This window comes from Myotis daubentonii, chromosome 7 (genome assembly GCF_963259705.1).
Source record: "Myotis daubentonii chromosome 7, mMyoDau2.1, whole genome shotgun sequence".
NCBI lineage: Eukaryota > Metazoa > Chordata > Mammalia > Chiroptera > Vespertilionidae > Myotis > Myotis daubentonii.
The window spans coordinates 19,592,945-19,612,294 of record NC_081846.1 but is presented as its reverse complement, the minus strand read 5'-3'; the positions used below and the strand labels follow the sequence as shown (position 1 = coordinate 19,612,294).

Sequence of the window (19,350 nt, the reverse complement as noted above, 5' to 3'; positions counted from 1 at the left end):
ATTTTCTTTTCAGGATTTGCCATATGTGTCTGTTCTGGTAGGAAGTCCTTTTATAGACAGAATGTACCATGGCACACATGGATACCACCTACACAGGTAGTCTTTCCAGTCACAGGAAACACAAAGACACCCGGTAGAAGTGCATAAGATGATCTAGAATTTATAGAAATGTGACATTTCCCAAATGCAACTGTTGTTAGACATGTCTGAGAAGAAGTAAAATCTACTCTGGGCCTGGTTTTTCTCCGAGTACCTTAAATTTAACATTTTTAGTCCAAGGTGTTTCTTTTATTGAATTCCATTCCAAAATAGAGCCCTTTAGGTACCACTGAGGCAGAATCTAATTCTGTAGCAGCTTAAAGGAGAGGCCCTTAGCCATCTCTATGCTACTGTGCATGTGGTTGGGTCCAGCAAAAGGTAGTTAAATGGTGCCATGGGTCACCTGGAGACTTGAGTCAGGCTTTCCTGCCTCACCCAGAAGGTTAATTTTCTGGACTCTGAAAGCTCATGTGCTGGGCTCAGGGACATCTAAGATTTGCATAATGCTCTAAAATACCTCTAAGAGGTATCCAGTATGAAATGCATTCCCTAAGATTTCCTTAGAACTATTCAGAGTTCCAGAATAGGACTTGCAAGTCTCCTGAGTTGGTTTTAGGGAGTGGATGTGGGGATGAGTCATCATGGAGTAAATCCATATCTGTCATAGCCTAGTGGAGGGTTTCTTGACCTCAGCATCATTGCTCCTTGTGGACAGATAATTTTTTTTAAAATAGATTTCTTTATTGATTTCAGAGAGGAAGGAAGAGGGAGAGAGAAATAAAAACATAAATGATAATAGAGTATCATTGATTGGCTGCCTCCTGCATGCCCCCTACTGGGGATTGAGCCCACAACCCAGGCATGTGCCCTTGGCCGGAATCGAACCTGGGACCCTTCAGTCCGCAGGCCGACACTCTATCCACTGAGCCAAACCAGCTAGGGCATGGACAGATAATTTTTGTGTGTCCTGTACATTGTAGGATGTTTAGCAGCATCCCTGGCCTCTACCCACTAGATGCCAGTAGCACCACCCACTTCCAGTTGTGACAATCAAATATGTCTTCAAACATTGCCAAATGTCCCCCTGGGGTTGGGGAGGGAATTGTCCACAGTTGATATCCACTGGCCTAGTGAAAGGGTAAAGGTAAATTTTTAAGGTAGCACATTTTAAAGAATTAAGGTCCTAGAATCTTGCTCTACAAGAAACACAAATAACTCTCATTTAGCAGCCCCTGTAGTGTGTTCCCATTATTCCCCATGCATGTTCCTACTTAGCTAGTACAATTAATGCACAATTCCTGGTTTTCTTATTTGATTTGCCCATTTATTATATGTGGTGTGAATTTAACACATTTGGTGAGTTAATGAATGAATATGATGGGTACAGTGTCACATTATACATTAGGGTCTGTGATGTCACCCCTGGGATTTTTCCTCTTTCAAGGGCCTTTGCAGAACCAGGTATGCAATAGTGGAGGGAAGACCAGGCTATGTAAGAAAAGATGCTTCCTTAGCTATCCGTTCTTCCAAGTGGTAGTCTTTATTATCTAGAATTCAATGCTAATCCTGTGCTAAATACCCTACCATCTGCCAACACAACACATTGTAGAGTTTTCTCAAGAATTTTAAAGTCTCTGAAGGGGAAAAGTGATCAATACTACAAATGGAAAATTCCTGTTATAAGTAAACTGATAAATTAAATAATAAAATGAAGAAGGTGTTACAAAACCCTGGGTGAGGTCCTTTGCCTTGTCCCTACTCACTAGCCAATGTTTACAGGTTTCAGGTCTATGAATCATAGGGGTGCATTCAGTTGCTGTCCAGAGATGTTGAAGGTTCTAGTTTTCTAGAGGTGCTATATGTGGAGCATAGATGTATAAGCATGGGACTTCAGCTCCATTGTAAGGGGCAAGGCTGTGTCTCTGCACCATCTTCTTTTGTGGGTGCTTTGGTGTTTAATATTGGTGAGTGCCTATGATGATAGGGCCCAGGCAGCAAGAATTCATAACAACCTTGCAAAGTAACTATATTATTCCTAATTTTCAGATGAAGGAAGCAATGATTGAGGCCTTTTAGAAAGAGGCAGAGCTTGGATTCCAAAGATATTTTGCTACACCCCCGCAATATGGCCACTTTTCATTTAATCAATCATCTGAGCTGTGGTCCAGTACTGTGCTAGGTGCTTGGAATAAAAAAATGAATGAGACATGGTGCCTACTTCCAAAAATGTCACAGCCTAAAATGGAGAAGTGGTAAGAATAGGCACACAAACATAAGCACTTAAAATTGGTATAAAATAAGTATGTAAAAGTGCTGAAATTATGTCAAATAGAAGAAAGGGTGCTGTCTCTCACCTACCATTTAAGAAGCAGATAGTGCTCTGTCTATATGATCATGCTAATTACAAAGTTCAGAGATTACCATGATTAATTCAGTAAGACTGGTTAGCTTGCTGCCCTCCTTTAGTAATTTAATGGAGAGTTAATAGAATTAATTACCTTTGCCTGGGGGAAGTAGCTGTGTTTCAACTTATAACCTTAATTTATCTTTTTACCCACAACACTCTCTGTTTTACATTTATTTTGTGGTTTCCATTTTAAACATCTAAAAACAATAGGGTTTTTTTGTGTGCAGTGATAGTGAACACCTGCCATCATACCACACACTGTAAATGCAAAATAAAACAGGAATATCTGCAGGCAGACTAATGTTAAAGCACACATGATATCCTGAACTCTTGCCCCAACAAAAAGACCAGCTAAGATGACATCAAAAGAGATGGACCACTTCCTCACTCATGTTACATGGAATTCATTCCTGGGAGACCACGGAATCATGGACATGCCCTGACCAAGGACAGGTCCCGTTAGAAACAGCCCTCCTTGTCTGGAAACAGCCATTTCACTATTGAGCAAATTCAGAACTGCTGAGCCAGCAGCTTGCTGGGAAGGGATGAGTTTGTTTTTCTTTGGTGTTTAGGACTCTTATCTGAGTGTGGGAAGGTGGGCAAGGTGTCCTCTGTAGAGTATGTGCAGCTTTTCATTCTCCAAGCTCACACTTTCTTAGTTTCCTATTGCCTCTTCTCCCTCCCCTCCCATTTATTATTCAGTCTCCTTTTGCTCTTGTTCTTTCTTTTTTCACTTTGATCTTCGTCATTCTCCCTTTGGTTTTTGTTGTTGTCCCCAATCCTTAAAATTTTTATGTAGGCAGTTTTTCCTTGTATTTTTGAAATGTGTTGATACTCAATAGTCTTCCTTATAGTATTTCAAAGTCAACTAAAAAAATGTTGATGAAAAGAAAAGTGAACCTGACTTTCTCAAACTTCTGCATGAGGGAAGGGAAAGGTTCAGGTCAGTTCTTATTTTTATCTCAATAGCTTCCCATCCAAATAGGCAGCATGAGGAATGTAAAAATATTTAGGGGAATATAGTCATGGTCATGAATAATTCAAATATACATTAAGAATGCAAAATTTTTGAAGCAAAAGGTACATTTTATAGAGAATATTGAAAGATAGCAACGCTAGGGAATGAAAACAAATATCACCTCTTCTTATCATGGGTACTAAAAGGACACACTGAAAGAAAAAAAAGCACAGATCCCCCCCCCCCCCCCCCATTACTAATCACAAAAAAAGTACCCTGGTCCCAGGATTCAGACCTTGTTTCTATAAAGAAAGTCAAATGGAACCACAGTAGTTAGCAGAACTTCTTGCTCTTCCACTGTTATCTTCTTATATCCATCCTCATGTACCTTAACTAAGCTTTTATTTATAAACTAGTGCTCTGGAGCACGAAATTCATGCATGGAAGGGGGGATTCCCCCAGCCCAGCCTGCACCCTCTCTAATCGGGGACCCCTTGGGGGATGTCAGACTGCCAGTTTAGGCCCTATCTTACAGGGATCCTGCTGGCTCCTAACCGCTTACCTGCCTGCCTGCCTGAGCGCCCCTAACCCTGCTGCCTGCCTGCCTGATTGCCCCTAACTGTCCTTCCCTGCCAGCCTGATCTAGCCCCCAACTGCTCTCCCCTGTCAGCCTGATCTCGCTCCCAACTGCATCTGCCGGCCTGATCACCCCTAACTTCCCTCCCCTGCCAGCCTGATCTCGCCCCCAACAGCCCTCCTTTGCCAGCCTGATCTTGCCCCACTGCTCTCCTCTGCTGGCCTGATTGCCCCTAACTGCCTCTGCCTTCCTGATTGCCCCTAACTGCCCTCCCCTGCCGACCGGATCTTGCCCCCAAGGGCCCTCCCCTGCCAGCCTGATCTCACCCCCAACTGCCCTCTCCTGCTGTCCTGATCTTGCCCCCAAGGGCCCTCCCCTGCTGGCCTGATCTCTCCCCTAACTGCCCTCCCCTGCTGGCCAATTTGGTTCTGATTGGTCGGTTTTTATGCCAGTCAGCATCAAAAGCTCCGCCTCCTAGGCAGCCATTGGCTCCTCACAATTCACCCAGATTTGGTTCTGATTGGTCAGTTTCTATGCCAGTCAGCATCCACAAGCCTATCTCCAGGCATGATCAGAGAGGTGGGGCTGATCAGCAGCCCCCACAGAGGCCCAGAGAGAAACAGAGGTGCAGGTGCTGGTGAAGCTGGAGAGAAAGAGAGAGGCAATGGCTGATCAACAGCTGCCATGGAGGCTGTGGATCAGACCCCGCCTCTCTCTCTGGGCCTCTCTCTGGGCCTGATCCACAAGCCCCTTGGCAGTCAGTGCTGGGTCACTGCACCCACACTGCCATCAGTCAGTTCTGGGTCATCATGACAACCCAGCACTGAATGCAGGACTGACTTCCGATGTTAGGTGGAGCCTTTGGTCGGTTGTTACAGACCCTGGTTTTTTATATATTGGGATAATGACACAAAGTCCACCAACTTTTAGAAATTCTGAAAAATATTCATATCCTGGTATCTGGACTGATTTCACTCTTGAAGTATATATACATTTATTTTAGGCACTTCCCTATTTACCTATTTTTAAATTTAAATTCTTTAAGTATATCCAGTTTTTAAGGAAACATGATTATCTCCATTTTAATAATAATCAACTAAACAGACAATGAGTTTTTTTTAAAAGAGGGCTCCTATATTATGGGGATGGCTAATACGGTTTTATTCCAGGTAGTGTGATCACGCTGTGTGGGGATTCCTGGCACCACAGTGCTGTTATTGCCTGGCTGATAGATTCAGTATAATTAAAAATTGGCTGATATCATTATTCCTTTAACACCTGGTGCCACCTGTAATAACACAGCCCATAGTGCCTGAAACAGACTAGATACTCAATAAATGTGCGTTCTTTTCCTTCTTCTCTAACTCTGTCTTGCAAGCATTCATCTTTGATAATCTTCAAAATACCATCTGTAATTTAATATGGAAGTGTGTGGGGTTTTTAAAAGTTGAAAAATGAACAGACTTTTGTTTCTATTTCTTTAACACTCATGGACTCATCTATTTAGAATCCATTATCTTCTTAAAAGAAAAATATATTATATATATTCAATATTTAGCTCTAACCTCTTTTAAAAATAATTTCCTTTCTCTAAGATTAAATTAAAAATAACTCCTTTAAACCTAATCTAGGCCATTTTATTTTCTAAATAAGATTTACTTTGTAGGATATATGACATATTCACTGTTGTATGGTTAGGTGAGCTCTTCCACTAAAATCCTAGAAAGCAGATTAAAAATGTGAAAGTCCTCCGAGAGCCCTGGAATCTGCCACATAATACATTGCCGTAACTAACTGAAATTAATGTGGGCGAAGTTATAGAGTTCTTGCTTTTTCTTCTCTAGTGTGATTCTGAGAAAGTCGTCCAACCTGCTGAAGGGCAGCAATTTATCACTCCAGAGCACTGAAGTTCCAGAAAGGAGACATGCATCACCAGGTAGGCTATTCTCTTCCCTGAGTTTAGAGCAGGTCTTTTGGAACATCCAGTAAGGTCTTTTGGAACACCCGGTAAAGGCCTAATCTTTAAAAGGGTTTATACTTTTAGCTTTTCAGCAATATGGAATGCCTAGAATATCCCTAAGAGATTTAAATGTTTGTCATGGTTGTCTTAAGTGTGGCAGTGCAATTACGCAAAGTTCTTGAGAATAATTGCAAATTAAGTCCTTAGTGAAACACTCTCTGGGAGCAAAAGCCTAGTTGGTACTCATATATTGAGAATTGCAGACTTTGCCGGAATTGAGTAGGGACTCTGTAGTTGTCTGTGAGATGATGCTGGGATGGTACAGAAAACAACTCAGAAACAAAAATTATTGAGTGGAATCGCAGAGATTCATCCGAATTTCCCATCTTACAGATAAGGAATATGGCCCCAACAATGTTAAGTGTGGAGACCATAGTCATCCAGCAGACCTGATGGACTCTTTCAGCTTGACGCTTATTCTTCCAATTCAGAATCAGTTACCAGTGTGGCTGTGTACTTCCTTCATTCATAGGGAGCCCGTGGTCCCAAACTTTAATGAGCAGGAGAACTGAGGCTAAGCTTCCTGAGCCTTAGCCAAGGGATTCTGATGCAGCGGGTCCTGAGAAATCCCCATGCTTGAAGGCACAAATTGAGAAAACTCTTGAAACAGCAGAACTTTTTGACATACATTTGACAATATTTATTGGGTGGCAGCTATCAATCTCCACTGTCCTAAGTCCTGGGGACATATTAGTGAACAAAACAGAAAATCCTGTATGTTAGAATATGATTCTATTCAGGGGATAAAAGAATTCCATGGGACATTTAAGATTTTGTGACACTAAATAACACTCCAATACAAGTTGATGGACCAAATGAGAAACGTCCTGTGTTAATGTGGTAGGTATATGGTGATGAGTGGCTTCGAGGAGTTAAGGTTCTGTTGTGAATGATCCATTTGCTGAATAGGTGAAAGCACAGCAGAATAAAAGCATAGTGCTGTGGCCCAGTAAGTTTGCTTCGCTCTATAGCCAACGATTATGTTTCTTACCCTGGCTAGTCATCTTACAGATGCAGTGCCTGGGTTTAGAGAAATTAGTTGGTAATTTAATAAACTTATTGGGGTGACATTGGTTAATAATACTATATAAGTTTCAATTGTGCAATTCTATAACACATCTGTGTATTGCATTGTATGCTCACCACAGTTGGTAAATTCTTCAGCCCCATGAGGACTATAATAAAGTCTAGGACAGCGGTTCTCAGCCTGTGGGTCGCGACCCCTTTGGGGGTCGAATGACCCTTTCACAGGGGTCGCCTAAGACCATCGGAAAACACATATATAATTACATCTTGTTTTTGTGATGAATCACTATGCTTTAATGATGTTCAATTTGTAACAATGATAATACATCCTGCATATCAGATACTTACATTGTGATTCATAACAGTAGCAAAATTACAGTTATGAAGTAGCAACGAAAATAATTTTATGGTTGGGGGTCACCACAACACGAGGAACTGTAATAAAGGGTCATGGCATTAGGAAGGTTGAGAACCACTGGCCTAGGACCTAATGATGATGGGTTACTGTATCTATCTTTAACATTAAAATACTTTGCTGTGAGAATAGCAAAGTATTTCTGTCCAAAAATTATAAAAGTTGGCAGATTGGCTGAATGAATACCCATGCTATAGTTATGAGCATACCCTACTAACTACTGCTCCTAATCCAGAGCTCTCTGCCACATTCCATACAGTGCTAGCCAAGGTGATTTTGGGAATTACTTAAGTGGAGTATACTGTTGTCTAGACTAATTTCTTTATCCCATTTATTTGATCTGGAATATCATTCAGAAGCCACTTTGGGGAGGAGAGAATTTATGATCTTGAGCAGATTTCACCCTCCCAATTGAATAATTAAAAAGAAAACCATTATCACCAGATGTACATTGGCAGATCCTTTGAACAGATGTTGGATATGACGGATCTTGGAGCTGATGGAGGCACCTCACATCCTCCAGGCCTGCACAGAAATGATTCCGTTTATTAGGCAATAATACCGGTGATGAAGTTTAATGACATAAACTGGCATGGAAGCAAATCACGCCTAAAACTCCTGGAAAACAACCAAGAGCAGAACAAAACCATCACCCTTTTATGTGAAAAGAAAAGCAGATAAAATTTGCCATTTTGCCAGAGTAAAACTTTCATGGAAGGTGCCTATTTGAGCACATTCTTACTGTGGGGTATGCGAGGGCACAGTGATATTTGTGGATTCTTATGTAAGCCTGCCTATTATTGTGTATGTGTTTATAGTATCTAATCTGTTCTTTCTTCTACTACAGCCACTGTATTTCCCAGTCCACGTTCTCATTTGGAAAGTGCTGGAACAGATACCTTCAATGGTAGCCAAGTCCTTGCCAGGATCCTTGATTTGGAAAAGGTAATTTCACTCAGTTGTGTAATGAACTGATAACAAACAACAGTTGAACAAATACCTCTTTCATTAGGAGAGGGATCTCCCAGATAGGAAGAGGTTTGGGCCATCTTTCCCATTTGGAGTAATATCTCAGGAAGATTCTTTTCTAAGGAGCTCTTCAGGAAAAAAAAAAAAAAGCTTAATTTTGAGACATTCTGAATTCTTTAAGGCCTTGAATATTTATTTACTTCCCTGTTAAGTCCCTTAATCAAACTTAAGATTTTCCTTTAATAAGAAAAACTGTAATATTATATGTGATCTTTTCATTTTCTGAAGCAGGAAAGGAAAAAAAAAAACTATATGAAAGCAAACAAAGCTATGACACTCATTAAGCTTGCTGCCTCATTCATACCTTTGGAAAAATTTGAGCAATGGAAAATATTTCTCTAAAGCAAGAACATCCTTTTCCTTAGCAGAGTTTAAGAAGCTTAGCTATGGTTCTCCCTCTATTTACTAGTCATTTACCTGAAGATTCTAGATTGCAAGATAATACACATCATTTCTATCAAAGGTGTAAACTGGCATCCTGGGAGTATGCATGTGTGTGCGTGTGTGTGTGTGTGTGTGTACAGAGATGTTAAGAAATTAAACTTAAGTGTGTGTGTGTGTGTACAGAGATGTTAAGAAATTAAACTTAAATGCATTTAGGTAGACAAGGTACTCTTCTGTTAACTCTACTTTTTCTTGTCTTTTATCCAGCCAGCTTCATACAGTTAGGTTATTTGGTTGGCCCCTGTAAGCATTTGAGTCTTGCTTTATGTGTTTTTCAGAAATTCAGAGGAGGTCATTTTCAATATTTTGCAATGATCTCTCTCTCTCTCTGTCTCTGTCTCTGTCTCTCTCTCTCTCTCTCTCTCTCTCTCTCTCTCTCTCTCTCTCTCCTTCCCTCCCTTCTTCCCTTCCTCCCTCCCTCCCTCCCTCCTGCCAACACACAAGCATTTTAAATTATATACCCATGTTCATATTTTTATAGGAACATATCTCTAACTTTTATTATAGTTCAGTGACTATAACTACTGCTGCTTAATATGCCTCTGTTAGTTACCCTTGAGTTTGTATTCTGTATAATTAAGGCATCTCAATAAACTGGTTATAAACCAAAGGATAACACAAAAATGAATGCCAGGAAAAGGTACCGTACCTATCAAAGCAATTCAGCCAGTGCTGGTTGAAATATAAGACTTTCCCCTGCAGTCCAGTCTAGATGCTAAATATCTAGTTTCAATAATAAATAATAGTTGAGATACCCAAAGCACCCCGAGTGGCATAGGGAGTCTCTGCTGTGCCCAGTAATTCTAATTTAAAGCTTTCCCCTCAAATCAGGCTAGTGTATAAACCAGGGAAAGTTATTTTATTCCATTCTATTTCTTCCATGTTGGTTCCTAGAAGCAATCATTCTTGCATTGGATCAGTTAAATTCTTTAACATCTAGAAGAGCAATGCTATCCTCCAAAATACCACTTCATCGTGTTGAAACTCCCAAGTTCTCTTTCTCATATGGAATAAAATTTCATAATTTTGTAAGGCAGCACAGAATCATATATCCAGTGAGAATAAGTAAAAAATGAAAATTCTATGTCTAGATAGTTACATATTTTTAGACTAGTTGGAGCAGGGAAGGGATGTAAAAATTAGGGTGACATATTGATGCCTATGTCAGCAATATCTGATTCCTCCCTCTTTTTCTTTACTGCTTTCTGCAACCCTTGCAAGAATGAGTAGAGAAATCATTCTGGGGTGAGTTTATGTGCAATGTTAGGGAAGGGATATAGATGAGTGATTAGAAGACCTGGCACTTATATCCTAGAATAAGCAGATCCTATTTTGTTCCATTACATTTAGAAGTTGTGTCACTAGAGGGCAGAATATAGATTCCGTGATGTAACTTAAGAAGAGAATGAAGTTAGTTGATCATTACTGCACAGAGTTATATAAGAATTAATTATTAAGAAGGACTCAATAAATATTATAACTAAATACAATCCTATCTAATAAAAGAGAAAAATGGTAATTGGCGTACGACGATACCCTTTTCATTGGCTAATCAGGGCTATATGCAAATTAACTGCCAACTAAGATCAGCAGTTAACTGCCAACAAGATGGCGGTTAATTTGCATATGTAGGCACAATGCAGGGAGGCGAAAGGGAAAGCAGGAAGAAGCCCCCTGCCAAGGAGAATCAGGCGACTTTGCTGCCCTGGCCAGTGATAGCAGGAAGTAGGGGTGGAGCCAGCGATGGGAGCTGGGCACGGTCGAAGCTGGCAGTCCCGGGAGCTAGGGGTCCCTTGCCTGGGCCTAAAGAGGAGCCCACGATCGCGGGGCCACTGCAGCTGCAGGTCCCCGCTGCCCGGGCTGGACACCTAGGCCAGAGGTGTTAGGCCTGGGCAGGGGCGGAGCCTGCAACCACGGGGAGCTGGGGGTCCCCTGCCCAGGCCTGACACCTCTGCCAGAGGCCTCAGGCCTGGTCAAGGGGCCGATCCGGTGATTGGTGATCGGAGGGTGATGAGGGTCAACTCCTCTGGCCGAGGCATCAGGCCTGGGTGGGGGGCGGAGCCGGGGATTGGAGGGATATGATGGTCCCCTTGCCCAGGCCTGAAGCCTGGGTCAGAGGCGTCAGGCTTGAGCGGGGGGTGGAGCAAGTGATCAGAGGGAGATGGAGGTCCCCTGCCCAGGCATGATTCCTGGGCCAGAGGCCTCAGGCCTGGGCGGGGGCCAGAGCCAGTGATAAGGGGGACATGGGGGTCCCCTGTCCAAGCCTGACACCTCTGGCGGAGGCGTCAGGTCTGGGCAAGGGGCCGATCAGGCGATTGGAGGGTGATGGGGGTCTACGCCTCTGGCCGAGGCATCAGGCCTGGGCTGGGGGCAGAACCAGTGATGGGGGGGAAATGAGGCTCCCCTGCGCAGGCCTGACGCCTCTGTCAGAGGCGTCAGGCCTGGGCAAGGGGCCGATCCTGCGATTGGAGGGTGATGGGGGTCAACGCCTGAGGGCTCCCAGTATGTGAGAGGGGGCAGGCTGGGCTGAGGGACACTCCCCCCACTCACACACACACACCCAGTGCACGAATTTCGTGCACCGGGCCCCTAGTTGGTTCTATAAATATCTAAGCAAGTTCAATAATAGGGAATGTGATCAATATTGTAGCTGAAAATATTGCTGCATCTGTGACTGATCAGTATTGTGAAATATATGGGGGACTTATGATTCCATAATGAAAATGCTTTCCAATTATTTCTTTCGGTAATTATATATTTTTATGTATTTTCATATACATGTTTTCTTTTTTCCTTCATATACTAGTACATAATTATTTTTTTTCTTTAAAGTTTTATTTTTATTGATTTCAGGGAAGAATGGAGAGGGAGAAAGAGATAGAAACATCCATGATGAGAGATAATCATTGATCAGCTGCCTCCTTTATGCCCCCCACTGGGGACTGAGCCCACAATCTCGGCATATGCCCTGACTGGGAATCGAACCATGACCGTCTGGTTCATAGGGTGATGCTCAAACACTGAGCCACGCCAGCTGGGCTTTATGCATAATTCTTAAATAAAATATTTGCTTTACAAATGAAACATAACCCATGTTTTTCCTCTGAATAAATACTGTTAGGCTTGAGAATAAACCCTTATGATGCTACTTTTTGGAAGCCTTTCGAAGATCATGGCCAGTTTGCCATTAGGGGTCACAAAGAGTTAGAAAACCGGAGTCTCTGCTGCTAAGTACCAAGGAAACACTAAGGCTTTTAAGCCTGAAGATTTTTGTCAGAAAAGATCTGATGCCTTTAGGTTCTCTGGTCAGAGAGAAGAAATGAATTCAGTTAAACAAATTATATGAAAATCATTTAAATTGTAACAATGACAAAAATTACTGCATTCACACATTTGATGACTCTTCATGGGTAAGCCCAGTGTCTTTTAGTGTTATTTTGCTATAATGCAGAAACTTAAAATGACTATTGTGAAAATATATTTCATTAAAGACTGGAACACTTTAATATCTGTATTTACTAACAAAATCATTCCACTCTTCCCATACACATTTTTAGCTATTAAATCAAAATTCAACTTCAGAAGACATACGAAGAGAGCTGTGTGAGAGCTACCCAGGATACACTGCTGATTACACCTTTTCTTGGACTACTCTAGGGAAAAATGTTTTAAACAAATTTTGCCTGTCCAATATGACCCTTTTAGAGTCTTCTCTCCAAGAATTAACAAATCAATTCTCTCAGGTGAGTATAAATACTTGATAATAGTTAACATTTTCATATATGAAGTTTTAAGGGTTCTCCACCAAAGTAAATAAGATCTACTAATGGATATGACTGTACCTCCCAAACCAGGTCCTAGAGAAAAATAAAAATATTACTCAGAAGCTAATTTTATTTTAAGAAATTAATCTCCAAAAATGTAATTCCAAATATAGCTCTGTTATCCAAACTTTAAATATGCCAATTTCTGTAGGTATAGGGAAAATGCAATTATGTATAAGAGCAAAAGAAATAGTTATTGTCTTTTCAAGTCAAGGATGACTTCAAACTGAGTACAGTGGTCGGCAAACTCATTAGTCAACAGAGCCAAATATCAACAGTACAACGATTGAAATTTCTTTTGAGAGCCAAATTTTTTTAAAAAATATATTTTATTGATTTCTTACAGAGAGGAAGGGAGAGAGATAGAGAGCTAGAAACATCGACGAGAGAGAAACATCGATCAGCTGCCTCCTGCACATCTCCTACTGGGGATGTGCCCGCAATCCAGGTACATGCCCTTGACCGGAATCGAACCTGGGACCTTTCAGTCCGCAGGCTGATGCTCTATCCACTGAGCCAAACCGGTTTTGGCAGAGAGCCAAATTTTTTAAACTTAAACTACATAGGTAGGTACATTATTATTAACTTAATTAGGGTACTCCTAAGGCTTAGACACTCAAGGGGCCAAAGAGCCGCATGTGGCTCACGAGCCACAGTTTGCCGACCACTGTGTCACTAACAATTTGAGAGAATGGCTTATGTGAGAATCTAGATGTTTATTGCAATAAGCCATGTGATTACAAATGTTGAAGTCTCATTTTGTCCTGTTTGTGGTTTTACTTTTTAAAGATATCAAGGGACCCCAATAACCAGAAGACAGTATTTCAGGATATGGTCAAAATTCTATCCCTCTTCTCAAAAGTGCAAGAGCAGACAGCTGTGTGGCAGCTTCTCTCTAGTTTTCCAGATGTGTTTCAGAATGACACGACACTAAGCCATGTATTTGATGTTCTTCGAAATGCAAACAGGTAAGAAAAATGTAAGAATTGAGATGTTACTATTTATATAAAAAAGTCCGTTTTTAAAAATATTACTTGTGAGGATCGTTGGTAGGTAGGTAAAATTGGAGTAAATAACCCTTCAGCACCTTATTGCAGATTTTTGTAATGAAGGTAAAGGTGTTAGTTAAGCAAAGAGGAAACACACATTAAGGTCATTAGGGTTATCAAAATGTACATAAGGAAGTGAGGAAGAGCACTAATGTTACAACTAGATTGTCAGTTGGTATCCCTGAGTTTCTGAGAAAGAGGTGCATAGCAGGACCAATGGTAGACTGGAACACTGACTCAGGTTCATTCAGGGACAAGAGCTCCATGTATGTAGCATGTAAACTACCTAAGAATAAATATTTCATTGGGTTTTGGTTGACACCATCCAATATGAAACAACCCTGTTTATTAGAGTTTTGAACTGAGTCACCTCAAAGGGATTGGTCTCTCTCCTGTGCTGCCAGGCTATGCATGATCTTTCTGACCCTGCATATTGGGTTGGCTTTATTTGACACATAGAACACAAAAAATGAGAAATTTTTGCAGAAGAAACCCCTTTAAAGGTTGCTTTCCTTATAAAAGAGACCAGAGTATGGCCAGCATTTACAGTTTAATGGAATGATACTTAGGCTTTGATTGTCCCGTCTAGTTAAGTTAAAAATGAGCATTAAAAATAATCAACAATAACTACATCAACTGTCAATCATTGAGTCCCATTACATACCAGACTGTTCACTGGGCCCTTTATAATATCACATTAAGTTCTGCAAGTAAACTATTATTTATTTTATAAATGAGGTAACAGATGGTCATAAAAATTAAATATCTGATGATCATGCAGCTAGGAGGGTTTAAACCTGAGATTTCCAACTCCAGAACGCAGGCTTTCTCTCTAATATGTCATTAACAGTACACTGAATTCCATCTCTAATGTCTGAAGCACCAGAAAACAGTGTTCTCATCTTCTTTGGAAAGCTTCCAAGAGCTTATGTTTATTCAAAGACCTTATAATAAACCCTTATGCTGGCACATTAATCTCACAACATTAAATCCTCACAACAGTGCTTTGAGATAGAGAAAACAGATATCCCCGTTTTATAGAAGAGGAAATAAAACCTCACAGAGGTCATATGACTTACCAAGGTTCTACAATTGGTAAGTAGCAAAAACAGAACCTGAACTCAAGGAATCTGAGTCCCGTGCTCTTTCCACAATAGCATGTCATAACTAATTTGTAGAAGGAACAACATATTAGGAATTTGATTTTCTAGGTTGGTCCTCATTTTAGCATGTAGGGAAATTTTTACTCACCCAGAATATTTATACTAGATCCTCTTACTCCTATTTATATTCTGTCTTAGAAAGCAAACAGGAAAATCAATTAAAGGAGAAGAGAAATTGTATGGATGTATAGTGTAGCAATGAAAAATGTCAAAATAATATTCAGACTACAGTAAGATATTGCTACACACTCACTGGAATGGGTAAAATTTTTAAAGATGGACAACCCCAATTGTTGGCAAGAATGTAGAGCAAATGGCACTCTTATAGCTTGCTAGTTAAAGTGTAAAATGATAAAACCATTTTGGAAAACAGTGTGACAGCTTCTAATGAGGTTAACAGTAGATCCATATAATGTGGCGTTCTATTCTTGGGTGTTTACCAAGAAAATGAAAATGTATGCCCACATGAAGACTTCTATGCTAATGATTATAGCAGGTTTATTCATGATAGCTAAAAATTAGATGATAAAAACAAATATTTGCAAACAGAATGACAACAGTATAGTTTATTTATACATTGGAATTCTACTCAATAATAAAATAAACAGATCACTAAACCACACAAGATGAATAAATCTTATGAATATCATGCTCATAAAACAACCTAGGCCAAAAAAACAATAACATACAGAATGTGTAGGTATTGTATGATTTTATTTGAATGAAGTTCCCAAATTGATAAAATTACTTTAAAGTACTAGAAATCATATCAGTGTACTTTAGGGCAACTGCTGGGAGAATGAGGAAAAAATTTTTTGGTGGGGTAGGTTTTATCAAAATGCCTGTATCTTTATTAGATGGTGGTTACATCCTATATAATAAAAGCCTAATATGCTAAGTGTCTGGTCGACCATCCGGCCATTCAAATCAAAGTGTAATATGCTAATGATATGCTAAGACCGCTCAACCACTTGCTATGACATGCACTGACCAACAGTATTCAGTCTTTGAAGGTGTTCCTTTGGACAACAGGTCAGATAAGCCTGGCAGCAGGTCTCGTTGGGAGAAGGCTGGCAGATCTAGGATCTGAGGCTGTTTAACTGGTTATATGGTCACCAGGGTTCAGAAACAACTAAAGTCAGAGAACCAGGAAATTCTTGGGGAAAATCTAAAAATGCGAGTAGAGATGAAAAGAATATAGCCACGTCTCTATGGCCAACCACACCGCTGGCATAACAAGGTAACGATGCCTGTGGACTCTGTTAAGAAATGCTCTGCCCTCCTCCTTTCCATGTTGGGGCAAAGTTTCTATTCCAGATGTGAGACATAGAGTGGAAAGAACATAAACTTTCTTATGAAATTAGACAGAACTAGCTCTAGTTATTATTAACTGGATAAAACTGTGTAAGTCATATAACTTTTTCAACTTTCATTGTCCCATCTTCAAAAAGCCAAATAAAATTGACTTTATGGAATTAGTACAGAACTAAATGAAATTATACACACACACACACACACACACACACAAATACATCATTATCTATATGTATATCCTAATGTTATACTACAAACTAGAGGAAATACAAAACTTAGCAATCTAAATATAGCTTTAATCCATAGCGAGGGAGCTAAAATTAAAATAATCTTAAATAATAAAAATTCAAAAAATATTGTAAAAACCATTAACATATATGCACATATGGTATCTACTGCTAGAGAAAGCCTTTAGTTGGCTGAGAGGCATGGGGAGAACTATTAGCTAATTTGTACTACATTTGACTTTACAATGGAAAATTGTTAACAGAGCCTTGTGTTCTAGTTACTACTCATGTAAATTAAAGCATTGCCTTAGCTTTGATCATTGGTATATCAATCATAGTATATATGAAATTCAGACATACATGTACAATACCAGTATTTTTAAAAATATCTAATGACAAAAAGGGGATTGCGTTTCTTAAGTAATTAATTGCTTTTAAGAAATATGGAATGAAGTCAAGCATAAGTGAATTTTCTGATTGTCTATTTCCAATGCAGACTGCCCATCTTATTGGTAACATTATTATGTCTCCTGGGGAGACAGTGCCATTTAGTCTGGATATTAATTTTGAGCTACCCCTGGAGGAGTGCCTGTGGGCTACTTAGAGGGCAGAATGAAGCCTTTAATTAGGGCAAGCTCCATTTTTTCCCAAAAACATTACCATTTAGTTAGCAAGAGGTAAATATTTCTCAAGTGCTTAAATAATAATTATTCTTTTATTAGGGTGTGATTTTTCATGAAAATAATCTTCAATATTTAAAATTTTCCTTTACTTAAAAAAAGTGATATCCTTTCATTGGAAGTAACCATTCCTAATCACTTATCTTTAAATCTTAATTGAAACAACCGATGTGAACTTTGCTCCCTTACTTTTAGGCTCAGGCTTTAAAATCCTGGAAACATGCTCTAATTTATGAAAATTTTGTTGGGATTTTATGCATGAAAAGACAAACATGTAATTTAACAACAAAAGCGCCATCTTGTCTCTTTTTTTCTGTTATAAGAATATTTTCTCTGCTGCAGACATTTTCTCCTTGAGTAACCTTTTGTTTCTGCCTGCAAACCCCGAAATGCGATTTGGCTTAATTGTTTTTCTACTTGTTAGTGCGCTGCTGGTCGTGCAGAAGGTTTTTCCACGTCTCACAACTAACGAAGGTTTCAGAACTCTCCATAAATCTGTTAAACATCTGCTGTACACTCTGAACTCCCCAGCTCAAGGTATTGTATTTCCATCTTACTCTATCCTCTTCTGTCTCAAAGCCTGTTAGAGTATAAAACAGAGTGCAATGGAAGTAATCATTTATGGATGATATGATTCTTAGGTGGGGGCATATGCTGGACTAAATCTGGACATCTGGCTAATCAGAGTGGAGAAAGGGAGAAATGGCCAGAAAAGACACTGTGGCTTTCTAGAGCTTTTATTTAGGTGAAAATAATCTCTCAGCTTGTAAAACTGTTTATACTTGGTAAGGAAAATAAATATCAGGAGTAAGCCTCAACAGATTTTACCTAGTACTTTTTGGAACACTGAATTGCAGAATTTTTGCCCTCATTTCCAAATGTTGGCTTTTTAATCAGGATGAGTCTTTTATTGGTAAAATATACCCCTCCACCACCATTTTGAAAATGCATGATGGACATTGGAGCATGAGTAGATAAATATAAATCTACTGTCAATCCCAGTGCAAGGCTACAGCATGATGCTAGTGAGTCCGAAAATATCACCTTTGCATATGTAGAATAGCATCATATACCACACATGAAAACACACACACTCACACACACAAACACACACACACACACAGATATTTAGGGCTGTAATAAGTCCCTAATTCCCAAGTAAAATGTTCTGTTTGCATTTAGCTTTCCTGAATGAGTTTAGAATTACATCTTCTCAACTGAGTTTGTCAGCTTTTAAATATGTGGTCTTTATCTTTGGATCGACAAATAAGTACCCTGAGAATGTCAGGTCACAAGCTGATTACTCATTGTAAGGTCTCGAACCATTAGTTTTCATATGAAAAGCAGGTTTGGAAAGGCCTTGAAGAATTCTCACTGGAGGGTCTAACGTATTCTTGGATACCAACTTCTGTTAGTCTAGAGCAGTGGTTCTCAACCTTCCTAATGCCGTGACCCTTTAATACAGTTCCTCATGTTGTGGTGACCCCCAGCCATAAAATTATTTTCGTTGCTACTTCATAACTGTAATTTTGCTACTGTTATGAATCATAATATAAACATCTGATATGCAGGATGTATTTTCATTGTTACAAATTGAACATCATTAAAGCATAGTGATTAATCACAAAAACAATATGTAGTTATATATGTGTTTTCCGATGGTCTTAGGCGACCCATGTGAAAGGGTCATTCGCCCCAAAAGGGGTCGCGACCCACAGGTTGCCAACCGCTGGTCTAGAGCATTTTGCACATCTACAATTACAGAATTAATGACTAGCTTTCAAGATTTTTGTTAAATTCAAGGTCTTAACGAACATGGAGGTGCTGTGAAAGGCTTACCCTTTTTAAAAAGTCCGGGCCAGAAAACCAGACAGTGTACTAACAAACACCATTTCTTTCCTACGTATTTCTTTTTTGTATTTGCATTTTAAAGACTCGAGAACTTCAAGTGTCTCCTTATCATTCTTTTCCTTTTCACCTGCAGACTCACACCTTGTAATTATATAAAGAGATAACATTAAAAAAATGTTTTACAAATGACAAAAGCTCATCAGTGCTTTAGAAGCCAGAGGAGTAAGCAGCACTTCTTATTAACTGAGGCAGCAAACCATTTATCCTGGTGAACAATATAATTCAGTATTCCAATATTTTGCATTAGCCATGTCTCATGTCTATGCA

General features: G+C 39.7%; 1 protein-coding gene across 1 annotated transcript in view; it reads left to right on the top strand.

Moving 5' to 3' along the window:
- Window positions 1-19,350, top strand: part of ABCA12 (ATP binding cassette subfamily A member 12) — a 175,683-nt gene that overhangs the window by 64,181 nt on the left and 92,152 nt on the right. The window contains exons 4-8 of the mRNA XM_059703068.1: window positions 5,826-5,917; window positions 8,290-8,387; window positions 12,473-12,658; window positions 13,529-13,707; window positions 17,597-17,709. Of these exons, the coding sequence (XP_059559051.1) occupies window positions 5,826-5,917; window positions 8,290-8,387; window positions 12,473-12,658; window positions 13,529-13,707; window positions 17,597-17,709 (668 nt within the window). The remainder of the gene's footprint in view (window positions 1-5,825; window positions 5,918-8,289; window positions 8,388-12,472; window positions 12,659-13,528; window positions 13,708-17,596; window positions 17,710-19,350) is intronic.